Raw genomic sequence first — 15,674 nt, 5'->3', positions numbered from 1 at the left:
ACACAGGTAGACAAAGCTCAGAGTGCAATTGCATCAGAACGAGTAACTGCATCTGCCTTCTCTTCTCCCCCAGATAAGGATCCAGGCATAGCAATAAAACAGGGGCACAGAGTTTAGAAAGGGTACTGTAAGCAGGTTATTAAAAACAGCCTGTGGCAAACCACAGACGGGGGTAATAAAAATGACATTGCATCTCTGTGGCTGCTTACTTTCTGATTAGCTACAGTGCATAAACTCTGGTACCCTTGAGCAAAAATTACCTTTGGGAGCTGATCTCAGAGCCAAAGCCCAGCCCCCTTGATGCAAAGCCCTGGCCAGGATGATTTAGTTGGGGTTGGTTCTGCTTTGAGCTGGGGATTGGACTAGATGACCTCCTGAGGTCCCTTCCAACCCTGATATTCTATGATTCTAAGTGGCAAAATTCCAATGGATTTCAAAGGGACCAGAGATTTAGCAGAGGGGCAAATCCTGCCAGCCCCTTCCATGGATGCAGAGGAGGCTTAAACCTAGTGGTTCTGTTGTGCAAGCAGGGAGAAAACTTGGGATCCTACCCAGGGACGAGGACATGACTCCAGCTGCTTTTATGCAGGTAAGTTGGAGTGGCCTGCAGCTCGTGCATCTGCCATTTTGTGCATCCACCTGGAGTGATGGGGCTGCCATAGCCTAGTGGTTCCTGAGCATTAAGTCTCCTGCTTTCCATAGCCTTTCCCCCTTAGAGATCTCCAGTGCCAACTCCTGTTACTTCAGAAAAGCAAAAAAATAAGGAAACTACTAGCCTAAAAGGCCCTGAAGTAACAAATAAGGAGATGGTTACAATTTCTCAAACAGCCTCCATGCTGAGCCTAAGAATTTCAAAGTCTCCAAAGGCATGCACACCCCTGTTGGGGACACTGGGGCATGGCCACTAGGTAACTCGAGGGGATGGAAGACCACGAGTGTCGATGAAGCCCCCTCGCACTAGGCCCAAGTGTCCTTGCCCCCCCGCCTGGAGGCACTCGCAGCAGCTCTGCGTACTAGGCCCAAGTGTCCTTGGCCCCCCCACCTGGAGGCACTCGCAGCAGTTATGCTGAGGATCTGCAACAATATGCTGCAGAGTCAGGCTGCCTGAAACTAAACAAGGCCAAAAAGGGCAGATATGGAAGAAAAATGCTGAATAAAGCAGCTTTATGTATAGTTTAACAAATGATACAAAAAACAAGGGAACTAGCTGGTAACTGGATTGGCTGGCTATATGGATACTTAGGGCAGCTTGCTATTGGGTAAGTATGCTGAAGAAAGGATGTATAAAAGCCTGTGTAACTTCCTGCTCTGTGTGCAGGATTTGAGATTCTATTCTCCCTGTACCTTTTTGAAGCTTCAGATAAACTTTTCTGCTTCTCCACCCCGTTGTGATTATTGGGTGAAGCATACCGGGTAGCGAACCAACCCCTGCTGTTGTTTTGCCTCTCGGCACTGGGTGCCGGCAACACCCCTAAAGCAGAAAGGCCCCTGGAAGCCCTGAGGACCCTCATTACAGTATCAAATCTTCCTTTGTATCTTCCCTCACAATATACACACTCTCTCTCTCTCTCTCTCTCTCTGGTCTAGTGCTGAGTGTAGCCCATCAGAACCCAAGGATCAGGAGCCATTAGGTTTAATTATTATATTTCAAGATGTTTCTCAAATTCTACATTTGAGATCAAAAATTGACCTTGCTTAATGGAGAATGTGCAGTTCTTGCTTTTTGTACCTGAGTCTTATTTCCTGCCAAGATGAGGTAAATTGTTTTTTGATTATGGTGATGCAAAAACCCTTTCTTGCATCTCAAATTAAAAATAAGGAAGCTAACAGTTTTCAGTCTGGCTAACAGCTCTGATATTGATCCAGCAGATTCCTTAATAGATATTTTGAGGTAGCTGACTGTAATTTAATATCTATCTAATTATTATTCTCAAGCCAGTCTGAGAAACCATATTTACTGCATGAAATTAATACAAAAAAAAAGGGTTATTTCTTTCCTTTCCATAAGGTGTTTTGAAGGATTGTCTTTCTAGACAAACCATTGTTATTGGGGGGTGGGGGCACGGATTTTATTGTTCTTTAACATTTTAGGCCAGAGTCTCAACTGCTGTAAAAGGTGTATCTTCCAGCTGAGGATCTTTATCATTTGTTATGAATTACTGGTAGACTTCATAATGAAATCATAAAGTGTGTGGGGGGAAGGGGGAAGAATCTAAGAAACAAAGAAGGAAAAACTGATCCAATGTCATCTTGGCACAAGGTTAGCAATAAACAGGAGTGATGCTGTTCAATATATTTATCAGTGATCTGTAAAATGGGTTGAGGAGTGAGGTGTCAACATCTGCAGAGGACTCAAAATCAGTTAGGTCAGTTCACACCAGAGACCATGAGAGGGATCTCACCTAAGGAGGTGAATGGGAAGAACAATGGCAGTTGCAATTCAATACTGACAAGCATAAGCTAGTGAACATTCGAATAACCTGAACTACTCCTACAAATGATACATTAACTTAGAACCTGACGATCACTAGGGAAAAAAACCCAACGAGACCTGTACATCATTTCAGTTAGCACAATTTAAATCTCTGCTCTGTGTTCAGGGGCAGTCACAAAGGCCAAGTTCTCGCCACAAACTTTCCACCTAGATCGGGTTGAAATTTTTTGGTTGATGAAACCTAGCTTTTTTGACTCAATGAACATTTTTGCAAAATATTTGTTTTTTTAAGAGAGAACATTTCTGACGATTTTTCCTCTTCTGTCTCCCTTCCCCCTGCCCGCCCCCTTTCTCTTCTATTTTGTCACTGGAAATAGGAAGGAAGGAGAAAATGCAATAAAAAACTTCCCGCAAAACTGAAAAAAGGTACTTGAAGTGGGTGGGTGTTAAAAAAAACAACCACCAAAAACCCAAAAAACTGCTGTGGAAAATTTCAAAAACAAAATAAAACATTTGGGTTTTTAAAAATGTTCACACCTAATACTTACCCTTTTTCAACGAGTTGCATTCCTGACCATGGTGATGAAAGCTTATGCCTCCAGATCCTATGGTAACTACTTAAATCTAATTAAAAGAAACACACCGGATGACCACTTTGCAAAAAGAGCCACTATTTAATCTTCTGTGTAAACTTCCTTCCCAGCTGTCATGCCCCTTCTCGTTGTGTCCCATGTAACCTAGATTGTAAGTGATTTAGAGTAGGGACAGTCTTTATCCTTATCATAAAGTGCCATACTGCAAACCATCAGTTTGCTCTGTGGGTTGTATCTCTTTCCCTATCTTGTCTACTTAGATTGTAAGAGTGACAGCCGCCATCTTGGCTGCCACACTGGGGACTGAACCTGGGACCTCCAGAGCTAAAAGCATGAGCTGCTACAGCTTGAGCTAAAAAGTCACCTTTTCTTAACTTGGGCTGTAACAGACTCACATCCTCTGTGGCTCAGACACAAGCGGGAGAACTTGTAACACACACAAAAGCAGGTTATATAAACTATGAATCCGGGCACTATCCCTGACTCCATATTTGTATGGTACTTAGCACAATTTGCAAATATTAAATGTAGCTCTTGAGGCTGGGACACGGATCCTGATCTTTCTGAACGGCTGAGCATCTTGCAGTCCTCATCAACTGCAACTGGAGCTCCAAGTTATCACTGCAAACTGTTAGGATATAAATATTCAGGCCTGTCTGTAAAGGCCTAGACTCTAAGAATTTAGGTGTATTCTTATCACTTAGCTAGTTATAGAGGTATAAAAGAAAGAATCAAAATCACTGTCTGCCGGTGTAAGGGCCTTCTCTTACTGTGACAGGTTGAGGCCCTGTTCTTAGGCTAAGGCCTTTGGCTAAGCAGCAGAGCCAGCCATAAGCTGGGAAGCAACCGGTCACCTCCTCACATTCTAACCTAGTCACATTGAAAGAAGGTGCTATTGGGCTGTTAGGAATACACTCCTGTCCTGATAGTGCCTATCGCCTCCAGAGAAAGGGAAGTGCCTAGAAGATGTAAAAGGAAACTTAGTTTGATAGCATCCTGTCTGGCAAGAACTCACCTATCAATAGCTAGGACATGAAATCTTCATTTCTGTGTTGTTCTATCATTGTAGTCCCCATTTCCCTGTTGTTTGTCTGTATAATCTCTGTCTGGTTCTGTGATTGTTTCTGTCTGCTGTATAATTAATTTTGCTGGGTGTAAAATGATTAAGGTGGTGGGATATAATTGGTTAAATCATCATGTTACAATATGTTAGGATTGGTTAGTTAAATTTCAGTAAAATGATTGGTTAAGGTATAGCTAAGCAGAACTCAAGTTTTACTATATAGTCTGCAGTCAATCAGGGAGTGTGTTGGGGGGGCAGAAATGGGAACAGGGAATGGGGAAATTGGAATCACGTTTGCCTAAGGGCAGGAATGGGAACAGGGATACAGGTGTAAGGCTCTGGGGTGTCGTAGCTGGGAAGGGGGACACTAAGGAAGGAAACTGGAATCATGCTTGCTGGAAGTTCACCCCAATAACCATCGAATTGTTTGCACCTTTGGGCTTCGGGTATTGTTGCTCTCTGTTCATGCGAGAAGGACCAGGGAAGTAAGTGGGTGAAAGAATAAGCCCCCTAACACAAACCAGGTCTTTAGTTGTGTTTTGAGCAGCACAGAGCACAATATAAGAACGTGCCAGCGCTCTTGTCCAGAAAGTCCTCTTTCCATAGTAGCCACAGGATATCAGCCTATTGCCTTCCACATGCAGTCACTCAATTCCCTCCCACCTCCAAAACAAGAGGCCTGATTATCCTCACACTGGTGTCAATCAGAAGCACTGACATGAGTGCAACATGGGTGTAAGGGAAAAGAGAATCAGGCTCCAAGGAACCACCGCTGCCGGGGACTTCCTTTGCCCAGGCTTATCTAATACAGAAGCTCCTCCGAACAAAGAGCCAAGTGCAGAATTTCCCAGCACCAATATATCAGTGACCCGTGAAAACTGACACTTGGCCAAAGTGGCACTTGCAGAGATGAGAGTGAGATGATATTGGGGGGCCGGGGGAGGAGGAGAGGAGACGGCACTTTCATCAAGCTGCCTGGCAACTGGGTGGGAAATACAGCCCCTTCCCTCTAACCAGCCTACCGCATAACGAGTGTGCTAGAACAAGGCTGTGCATTGACTGAATATGGAAGGCAAGGTGTCCGCAAACCGAGTAAGCTTGTGCATATTGAACTAAATTCACTAATTCACAGCAGGGCTGGTTCGGGCTCACTCCATGCTATTACCTAGGCATGTAAAACTGGTACTTCATGCCTATGTAGACAGACAGACACAAACACACACGATTAAACTGTTCTTAGACTGCAAGCTCTTTGGTGCAGGGACCATCTTGTTCTGTGTTTGTACAGCGCCAAACACCATGGGGTCCTGGTCCATGATGGGGGCTCCTAGGAGCTACTACAAGACAAATAACCATAAAGGGTGGAGTTTCAGCTTGAGTGTTTAATTGCTGAAGCATACATAAGACATATGAAAGGAATATTCGACAAGAGCAGACGGCAGGTGGGGTGGGTTCTGTTCCCAAGCTCTGCTATAGACTGAATGACCTTAATTTCCCTGGGTCTCAGTTTCCTCATCTGAGAAATCCCATACAGCAATTTATTAATGGTAGGTTTCAGAGTGCTTGTGACGTGCTCAAATACCACAGTAATAGGCACCATAGAAAAGTCTATAGAAAGACTGTTCTTGGTCTGGGCATGCAACTGCTGTTAGAATTAACAGGACTTCAACCACTACCTGCGCTCAGTCTATAGCCCGGCGCACACAGCTTTACTATTTGCCATCTGCCATTGATGCAATACTTGGGCAGAGCCGTGAAAAGCAGACTTCACTCTCAAACATTGTGTTAGCAGCTGGTGTAGGCTACACCTGTATTCATCAAGCAGTCACTAGGGAGAAGGTGGAATTTTATGTGAATCAGATGTGAGAACTGAAAGACTTTTTGCCTAATGTATGCCTCTGCCTGCAGAAAATTGCACCCTGTAGTACATTGACTAGCATGCAGTCTAATTTTAAGATGAAATATTGTGTGAACAATAGTTTGTGAACAATAATTGCACTAGGGGTCCTTTCCCCACAGTGGATTGGGATAAGGTTTATGCATCTTTCATTCCAAAGGAATCTTCTGCATTGCAAACAAAGCAACCCTGTCTGGTGAACACTTGCAGTCAGATAATTCTTGTAATAAGACTTTTCAGGAACAGCATGCCAATAGGTAGAAAAGCAAAAGGCTGTTGGCATTCTTAAAAAGCATTAAAGCCTCAGCATGAGCTATGGCTGAAATCTTTACATTTCCAGCCAAAGAGGAATTCTGGAGTGGAACAGAAAATAATCCACCCCAATCAAGAGGATGAATGAGGAGGAAAAGCCAGCATCACCAAGCAGCTGTGGGCACCTAGACATTATTAATGAGGTGCTTCTAGACAAGTGCAGCAAGAGTGAGTTCCATTGTTTCTCAGACTGTCTACCAGAGAAGAGAAACCACAGATAACAGGTACATACTGCAGCATTGAGCTAGCCAAATATTCTATGAAGGATACAAAACTGGAACCCTGCATCATCTGTCCATTACAATAGCAACAGCAAATGCTTCAAACACTAATGGATTAAATCTAGGGGCCAACCACCTCTCCCCTGGGGGGTGGCTGGGAAGTCAGCTGGCACCTGTCCAGCCATTGATATGGTTTATTAATATTCCCGTGGAACAGGCTTCAAGAGTGAAGCCTAAGTAATTCTAGGCATCATACAGTCCTGGTTCTTTCCAGGCCCACTGAAATGTGAGACAGGTAGGGCTTGTTGTTTCAATTTCATAGCCAGTTTAATAGCTTGATTTTCTGAAGAGGCTCTTTCAGGAATCTATTAAGGAGCTATTTGATGAGAATTTAGCTTAGCAATTAAGACAAAATATAGGGTTGATGCTCTCTCCCCTAACCGCTATCAAAGCGCCCTTGTGAGGTAGGAGTTTTTAGACCCTCTGACAAACACCACTATAGGAGTGCAGGCTGTTATTTCTGGTATGTTCCCATGCAACAGGTTTGCATCAAGTAGAACATTTCTTGCTTAGTTTAATTATAGAGACGCTATCCATAAAAGCGGCCCTTGCCTGGCTGGTCTCCCTCACTCATCCTTTACAGAGCTTTTATCAAGATTAGGGCTTATCACCACCCCAATTAATGGAGAGATAAATGCTGAAACAAGACGCCTATCTAAATGGGGTCCGATGCACTTCGATTTCTTTGCGAGTCAGGACACAAACACTAGTATGTACAAGTGTATTTTGTCCCACGCTGTTCTTAAGCTCAGCAGGATGCTGCCTAGATCAGTACAACCTGGGTATTACAGTACCGCAGAGATCAGTATGGGAGTATGAAGAAAGGAAGGATAATTACTGCATTTAGTGTCTGATTACCAGAATACAGTGGGAAAGAATGACTAGCTTCCATTTCGCCAAGTGATCACGGAAGAAATCTTTTCCAGGAGTTTTTTCTTTTTTTTTTTTTTTTTGGAGGAACACTGATGCATAGTGGTCTAGTGGATACCTGGGTTTTATTCCAGGCTCTGTCACTGACCTGCTGTGTGACCTCAGGCAAGTTGCTTCATCTCTTTAGGACCGTTTCTCCTCTTACCCTGTCTGTCTGTCTTGTTTATTTAGATTGTTAGCTCCTCAGGGTGAGGACCCATGTGTGTACACAGCAACTAGGTGCTACTGCAACAAATAGTAAGTAAAAGGGTAGGGGAAAAAAAGAAAACTGAAGAGACTCCAGAGTTAAATAAATTCTTTACTTTCAAATATCATAGTGCCAGGCTTCTAATTCAAGTTAACAGTAGAATATATAGAGGGTGCTTAAGACAGTCATTCACAAGCTCCTGAGGACTACTAGCCAGTACTGCACACCCAGAAGATTTTTTTTTCCTTACTGGGCTTAACCCTATTTTCATGTTACCAACACTACTACAGTTACAAACTCCACTCTATGAGGCCATCAGAGCTGTGTTTTCCAATAGGTACAGACTCAGAGGCTTGCAATTTAAACCTGTCCGGCATCTCACCACATTTTTGAGCAAGGAAAACCGATTTTTAACACCCACCAAGAAGCACAGAATGTTAACGTTCCGCTTAAATACCTAGATCACACTTAATGCATATTTGAGACATGGCCATGAAATCTTTGGATAAGATCTGAATCCATATAAAGGTAAACTAGAGTCTCTCCAACAAGATAGATAGCCTACAACTTACTGAAATAATTTAACACCTCTACGAGAAGCACGCAGGGCTATAGCAAGTCTAAGGGCTGTACACTTCATCTGAAGCATAGCTGTTATTGCTAACACTTCCATAGACCCATTCCTTCCCCCTCCACTATCCATTGATGCGGTAATTCACATGGATTTCCGGTTTGATGTCGCACACAAACATCAGCAGGTTATTCAGGACTTCCTCCCTGTTCTTCTGGAAGTTGCCCTGGATTGCGCTCATCTTCACCTGGGTCTCCTTCTCTACTTCTGTGGTGCAGCTGCCATGAGATCCAAGAGCCTAAGAAAGAAAGAGAGAAGCCCACTTAGAGATACTCGGCAACCAAACAAAATGTTGTGCTCAGGTGTATATACAGAATGGCAGAACAGTTACATCCTTTGGTGCATGGAGTTGTGGTTAATGGACTGTACTGGGAACCAGGAGAGATCTAACCCAGCTCTACCAATAACCCAACATGTGAGCTTGGGCAAGTCCCTTCACTTCTCTGTGCCTCTATTTTCACCTCCCATCCTCAGACTGTCTTACATATTTAGATTAAGCTTTTGGGGGCAAGGTCGGTCTCTCTCTCTAGGTATTTGAGCAATGAGGCCCTGATTCCAGTTTAGGGCTCTCTAGGCACTACTGCAATAAGAAAATAATTTCAAATAAAAAACAAAGCCCTTTACAAACAATGTAATTTAAGACGTAAAGCACTTCTGCAATACAAATTCATCCCTTCTATTCTTTGATGTTCTTCAAAAATCCCCAACTCTGTGAGATTAAGCACCCCTGTGTTTACACCCTACACGCTATTGTAGTCACCTCACTACAAGACAGGAGTGGTGGGGTATCACTTGAAAACTAACAACTCCCTGATCATTAGTATTCTTGGGTGATGTACGTAAGCAATGGGTATTAAGAGTTATGGACATATGCTGGAACTATTACTAAAGTGTGTTTAAAATAGGCATGCTGGGGGTGGGGGTGGGGGGTAAACAGGTCTGCACTAGACAAATGAAGCGGAGTTCTCCCCACCTGGGAGTTCTTTGCAAAGCACTTTGAAAGACAAGGAGAATGTATTTACATATCATGTAAACAGACCCTTAAGCTAACAAGGGGGGGAAACAAACCTCACACTAAGGAGGAGTGGGACAGAAGACAGGATCCAACTACACCCAGCAGGAGAGAAACCTTGGTCTGGTTTTACTTTTCAAAGAAGCCATTGCAAAGGTTTACTTGTCTATAAAGACAGGAGGGCTGAACCTCAAGTGACGAACAACTGAATCAACTTTACTGTATTATAAATTGTGTAGAGTGAGAGCTTTTATGAAAGCCTATGACACCCTGGCGATTAATATCATTGCGAACTGTATGTACCAACACTACATATGGAATTATGGCTGCTCATTGATATTAGGCTTTCCAGTCTGTGACCAAAAGGGAGAAAAAGATTCCCCTAGAACATGAGGGATGGCAGCAACCTACAGTGAAATTAAGCAAGGTGCAACCAGAAACAATAGAAGCTCCATTTACATAGAGGACCAGCAGGGGGATGGGAAGCCCTCAGGAAGGGAAAAATCAGCATGAGGTCATCCTGCCTCTTGAAACAGTGACTGAACTTTGGACGACATAAGCAAGGAGAGATGCCATCTTCGGCATCCAGCACTGGCCAAGCACAAGGAAACACAGCTCTTGCAAGCTAAGAAAGATGGGTCCTTCAAGCAAAGGGGGGGCTTGAAGTCTAAGGGAACTGAATATAGGTGTGAGAAACTATTGTGAACAAAACCTGTGCCTTGCTAGATTAAGTTTTAGACGCATGTTTTCACTTTCATTTGCTTGTTATCCTTTCTAACTTTATTCCTTTTACATAGTATAACGTAAAAACTAACAACAATGGGACATAGGCTAAGTTCCCTGTAAGCTTTGGGGGCCACACAGCAGCCTTCTTGGCGCCAGCGCTCAGGGAACCCGCCCGGGGGAGGGTCGCCCCTCCCCCAGCCCCAACCTAGCCTGGCCCCCAAAGATCTGTGCTCTGCAATGTACAGCCCTCTCCTGGACCGTTCAGAGATAATAAGGTTCATTTGTTCCTCTAAAGAGAAAAAAGCAGTTTACAGCTTCTCTGGGGTAAATACACCCTTTCCCTGCAAGGTTTAGAGTAAAAAAGAACAGCCTATGTCCCGTGTTCCCTGTGATTTTTTCCCACCATGTGCCATGGAACCCCTCCCCAAACCCAACCCCAGCCCAAACCTGCCAGGGGAGGGGTGCCTATCCTGTGGCTCCAGCCCCAGAGCTGCCGCAGTGGGGAGAGGCACCTCTTTCCCCGCCCAGGTGCTGCTGCGGGACATCCTCTCTCCACACCATAGCCCTGGAGCACCCTTCTGCACCCCAAACCTCACACCCCCAGCCAGAGCCCTCACACCCCTGCACCCAACCCAGAGCCCCTCATCCCCGGCCAGAGCCCTCACACCCCTGCAACCCAACTCTCTGCCCCAGCCGAGCCCCCTCCCACACTCCAAACCCCTCGGCCCCACCCCCACCACATGAATTTGGTTACATGCACCAACATGAAGGTGACGTGTCACACATCACCTCCATATTGGTGCACATAACCCAGTTCATTCTGCACATGGGTGGGAAAAAATCAGAGAGAACACAGGACATAGGCTGTTCTTTTTTACTCTAAACCTTGCAGGGAAAGGGTGTATTTACCCCAGATAAGCTGTAAACTGCTTGTCTCTCTTTAGAAGAAGAAATGAACCTTATTATCTCTGACCTGTCCAGGAGAGGGCTGTACATTGCAGAGCACAGATCTTTCTCCCAGCTGTGGGCTGGGCGTGTGTTGGGTTCACCCTGCAAGTAGTAGCCTAGGCTGGTGGAAGCCAGACTGGGGCTGTAGACAGGCTGCTGAACCAGGGCTGTCCAGCACAGACACTTCAGGTTGTGACCTACATGCTGGTGGTGAGTGTCCCAGGCTGGGTGATGGGAGCAGGTGAGGGTAATCCAGGCCCCAGCAGTATTTCAGACAAATAAACTTTAGCATTAAATACCATCTGTGGCCCAAGTGCCTTCTATCAAGGTACCATTGTAACAAACAGCATTTGTGAGAATGAACTGGATTTAGTAAGGGAAGCAGGAAGATGAGCATTGTCTCTGCTTCTAGCATTAATACATACTGTGCATGTTGCCAGAGTAACTTATAGTGTTATACTCTACGAATGGGACCGCAGGAGCACTGGTCAGTGTATGATCTTGTTAATTAACTGCTTTACTGCTAGGGCAGAAATTCCAGCTTCCGAGATGCGACAAAATTTTTTTGATGCCCTGGCTCCTTTCCACTGATATAAACCAAGACATCTGGCTGCATGTTAAAGCACAGAGAAGCAATTAAGGGAAACTGCTCAAGGACAGAACACCCCATGTGGAACGTTCCACCAAGAGGAGCAGCAGCCAAACATGATTTCCCAGAGATCTAACCGCATCATCCCATGCAGATCTCAGTGCAAGTAACACTGATGGAGCCCGGTGGCTGATTTGATGGCAACAAATTATCTAACTAACAGCTGCTTCCTTGGCTTTGAACTCCTTCTCCCTCTGTAGACGGTACTGCTCAATCTCTTCCTGGGCTTCTTCTTTCGCCTGCTTCAGCCTCCGGTTCTTTCCTGTTTCCAAAGAAAGAGCCTTATTAAGGAACAATTTACGCCCGACAGCCAGGCCAGATTTAACAGTAACAGCACTTTCCCCCAAGCTATTGGACTCTCACAGCAATTGCTGTAGCATTTGCAATTATAGCAAGCTATGAAGAGACTGCAGGAGGTCAACTCCAGAATGCAGTATACCCTCTCCAACCTCCCACAGCCTTCCAAATTCATACAGATAACTGGTATTTCCATATCTTCCAGGAAGCGCTTGAAGGGCACTTGTGTGCCATTGATCCATTGCCACGCTCTCCAACTGGTGAGCTCTGATAATGAACAAATAGCCACCAAACCCAGCAGATGTTGCTAGAAAACACTCCGCCGCTGGCTCAGCTTACAGAAGGAGTACAACTCATTGCAGAGCACTGTGAATCTGCATGGCAGAAAGGTCAAGTTATCCTAATTTTGCTGCAAGACAGATGTGCAGCTGCCATAGGAGAGTTAGCTGCTATATGAACTTTTCCCCTTCAAGATTTCTGTAATTAAACTGAACTAAAGCCATCCAGTTCCCATACAACAGCGTAAGAAGCTGAAGCTACTAGGCCAGAAGCAGTCCTTAAAACCGGTCTTGAAAAATGTTACACCTTGAACTCCTCAGGGCTGGGACCATGGATGAATTGCTAGCTCCACTTATATCAATGGCAAAACTCTCATTGACTTGGATGGGGCCAGGATCTCTATGTAAGTAGTCAACATCATATACAACGTCCCTTTCATTAACAACAGCCAAGGGAGTAAACCTACCAGCTAGAGGCAGATAAGAAACATGGAGGAGCCACCCAATTAAGGCCAGTATTTGGCCAATAAAACTGGTCCAGCCCCCCCAGTTGATGGGATTCCTAATAGAGCAGTACCTGGGGGCCTTGCTTGGTGGCACCATCTTTCATGTTAATTTTTAGATAGTAGAACAGTTTTCTGATGAATCTGAAGCCTTTCAATGCCTCTCCAGCTGCTGGAATGGAGAAGTGTCACCCACCCCCTCTTTCCCATACATCCCCCCAGGAGACAGAGCCTTCTCAGGAGCTTGCCCGAGATTGTGCAATGAACTCCCACAGGAACTAAGGACCACCACAAACCTCGCCACCTTCCACTTTAAGTGCAAAGTGCATTTCGTTGATCTTGCCCTCTCTAACAAAAACATAGCCACATATGCGAATATAGATTAATATTTAAAAAAACAGAACACACTGCACTGCGCACACTTTTCTTTCAAGTGACAGATCCTAAGCCTGATCTACGCTAGGACATTAGCTTGGTGTAACTAGATCTCTTTGGGGGCACGAAAAATCCACACTCCTGAACGACACAGTTATTACACCCGCCCAACACACACCCCATGTGCACATCACTAGGACGATGGAAGGTGGATTGACTTGGTCTGTAGCAGCTGTGTGAAATAGTGATCAGTTTCACACTGCCCAAAGGGTCCTGAAAAAAAAGCAACAAAACTGACCACTCTTTTGATTCATCCTTCTATTGCTTGAGAAAGCTACGAGCAGTGATACTGGAGCCACCTGTCTGCAGACTCAGCAAAGCTGCACTGTGCTAGTTTACAGCCTGTTCATCTTTGGAAGATTTTTTTCAAACATGGAAATCATATATATATAGCGCGCCATGGAAGTTTTCCTATTTGCCACTGAAAAGTTGATTTTTTTTTTCCCATGCCAGGAATAACCTAGCTAGTTTACTCTATTATTCCTGGGGTCATATTGTTTGTTATTCACAAACATGTGGGAGGCCAGTTTGCCTGTGAAAACGTTCACAAACCTCTACAGTTATATGTATTATACCAAATGATGATTTGTCCAACAAATTGTACCAGAAAGCGTTATTCATCAACTGCTAGTCTGCTGCTTAAAGAGCTGAAGTTATCCAATCAGAAACAATACCATATGATTTGGGTGACAAATCACGTCATGAAGAGCAAAAAGCTTGCAAGCAACACATCAGCTGAAATCTGTTTCCAGAAGCTATTTGGCAAATATGTACAAACAGATACAGTTGCACAAATCAGGATAGGTTCCATGAGCTGAGAGGGACGTCAGATAATTAGCAATTAATAACTTGACCAGCTCTACTCCTAAGTAAGACTAAGATTTAATCACGCGTATTTTTAGTAAAAGTCATAGACAGGTCACGGACAGTAAACAAAAATTCACAGCCCATGGTCTGCCCGTGACTTTTACTATATACCCTTGACTAAATCTTGGGTGCTCTGGAGGGGGGGCTCCAGAGATGCCGTGGGTGCTCTGGGGCAGGCACCATTTGGGGGCATTGCCGGTGCTCTGGGAGAGGGGGCAGTGGCCGGAGACTGCCCCAGCAGCGGCCGGTGCAGCTGGCCCAGGAGCCACCTGTGTGGCCCTGGGGTCGGTCGCAGCCGCTGCAGAAGTCACAGAAAGTCACAGAATCCATGACAGAGTCACGGCCTTACTCCCAGGCCGTGCAGGACATCGCATTCTTCTTTGGGCTTAGTAAACCCTTAGGTCTTGTGAGACAGAGGAAGTCTAAGAAGAGTTTCAGACCCACCCTCCTGTTCCAGGGGGAAGTAAGAGGGGGAACCAGGGTTTTCCACCAATCCCCTCTTCAACCTGGGAGGGGACATCAGCACAAAACCCGAACACTGAGCCAGCTGCAATTAATTTAGAGCAGCGGAACCTAATGCAGGGCACTGGTAAGCAAGAGCCAAACCAGAACCAACGCGTCTCCCACGCACCCGGCCTTGCAGGAGTCCTTCGCACAAGGGAAGGTCCTGTCCTTACATTTTTGTAAGGTTGGGTCTTGATTGGTACCCACTCAGTCCCTGCATGACAGATCCCCCGTGGCCCCACGTCCCCCCATTTCCCCCCCAACCCCAACCCCACACACACACAGCCCCACCCCCCCGCACACACACCCCCACCCCACACACCGCGCACCCCCCCAACCCCACACACCCACCCCCCCCCCACACACACACACCCCCCACCCCCGGCCCCTTGGCCCTGCCCGGAGAGACACGCAACGGCCTGGGCGCGGGCCAGGGGCAGCCAGACGAGAGCCCGCCCGGGCCGCCCCTTGGGCGACTCACAGCGGCCCCCAGACCGGAGACGGGGGCAAACGGGCCCCGGCTCCAGGCCCAGCGCCCGCTCCCCGGGGGAGCCCCGGCCTCTCCGCCGCCGCCGCCGCCCCCGCAGGGGAGGCCCCCGGGCCTGCCCCCCCCGCCCGGGCACTCACGCTTGCGGGCTTCGGCCACCTTCTCGGCCGCGCGCTTCTCGGCCTGCAGCAGCTGCTGGATGCCCTGCGACTGGCTGGCCATGGCGGCACCCGGCTCTGCGCTGCTCCGCCGGCCCGGCCGGGTCACGTGGGCCGCCGCTCACCTGATCCCGTCAGCTGACAGCGAGCGAGCGGGGGCGGGGCGGGGCGCGCGAGCCTCCCCCCTCTTCACTGCAGGCTCCGCCCCTCCCTGGCGCCCAATGGCTGCGGCGCCCCAACCCCCCTCCCCTCCCCTCCGCAGAGCGCTGACCACCCCGCCCCCGCCCGTGGGCCTTGGCCTCCGCCCCGCCCCCCCATCACTGTGGGGGGACCTCCCTTCTGCCCCCCCAGTCCCACAATGGCCGGGGTCCTTCCACCCCTTTCTGCCCTCCTGCTTTGCCCCCTCCCCCGGCTGCGGGTGGATCTGGGATGGGGGCAGAGCCGCAGCCCTGTCTGCTGAGCACCCAGGGGTGCAGGAGAAC

The 15,674-nt window shown here is 46.8% G+C and overlaps 1 protein-coding gene across 1 annotated transcript; it reads right to left on the bottom strand.

Moving 5' to 3' along the window:
• Nucleotides 1–7,790: 7,790 nt before the first annotated feature.
• Nucleotides 7,791–15,366, bottom strand: ATP6V1G1 (ATPase H+ transporting V1 subunit G1). Its single transcript, XM_074974184.1, has 3 exons — nt 15,175–15,366; nt 11,825–11,925; nt 7,791–8,566 (listed from the first exon to the last, which is right to left on the bottom strand). The coding sequence occupies exons 1-3, from the start codon at nt 15,254–15,256 to the stop codon at nt 8,393–8,395; spliced, it is 357 nt and encodes a 118-aa protein (XP_074830285.1). The 5' UTR covers nt 15,257–15,366; the 3' UTR covers nt 7,791–8,392.
• Nucleotides 15,367–15,674: the final 308 nt, after the last annotated feature.

The sequence above is a fragment of the Natator depressus genome, chromosome 16 (genome assembly GCF_965152275.1).
Source record: "Natator depressus isolate rNatDep1 chromosome 16, rNatDep2.hap1, whole genome shotgun sequence".
NCBI lineage: Eukaryota > Metazoa > Chordata > Testudines > Cheloniidae > Natator > Natator depressus.
Note: the sequence above shows the minus strand (reverse complement) of the source record. Positions and strands in the feature narration are given on the sequence as shown.

Bases quoted from the DNA above. Each gene is read 5' to 3' on its own strand.
- ATP6V1G1 (XM_074974184.1), bottom strand. From the start codon at position 15,256: ATGGCCAGCCAGTCGCAGGGCATCCAGCAGCTGCTGCAGGCCGAGAAG. The intron at 11,926-15,174 runs GTGAGTGCCCGG...CTTTGGAAACAG, and splicing joins GGTGGCCGAAGCCCGCAAGC to GAAAGAACCGGAGGCTGAAG. The intron at 8,567-11,824 runs GTTAGTTAGATA...TTTCTTTCTTAG, and splicing joins TCAAAGCCAAGGAAGCAGCT to GCTCTTGGATCTCATGGCAG.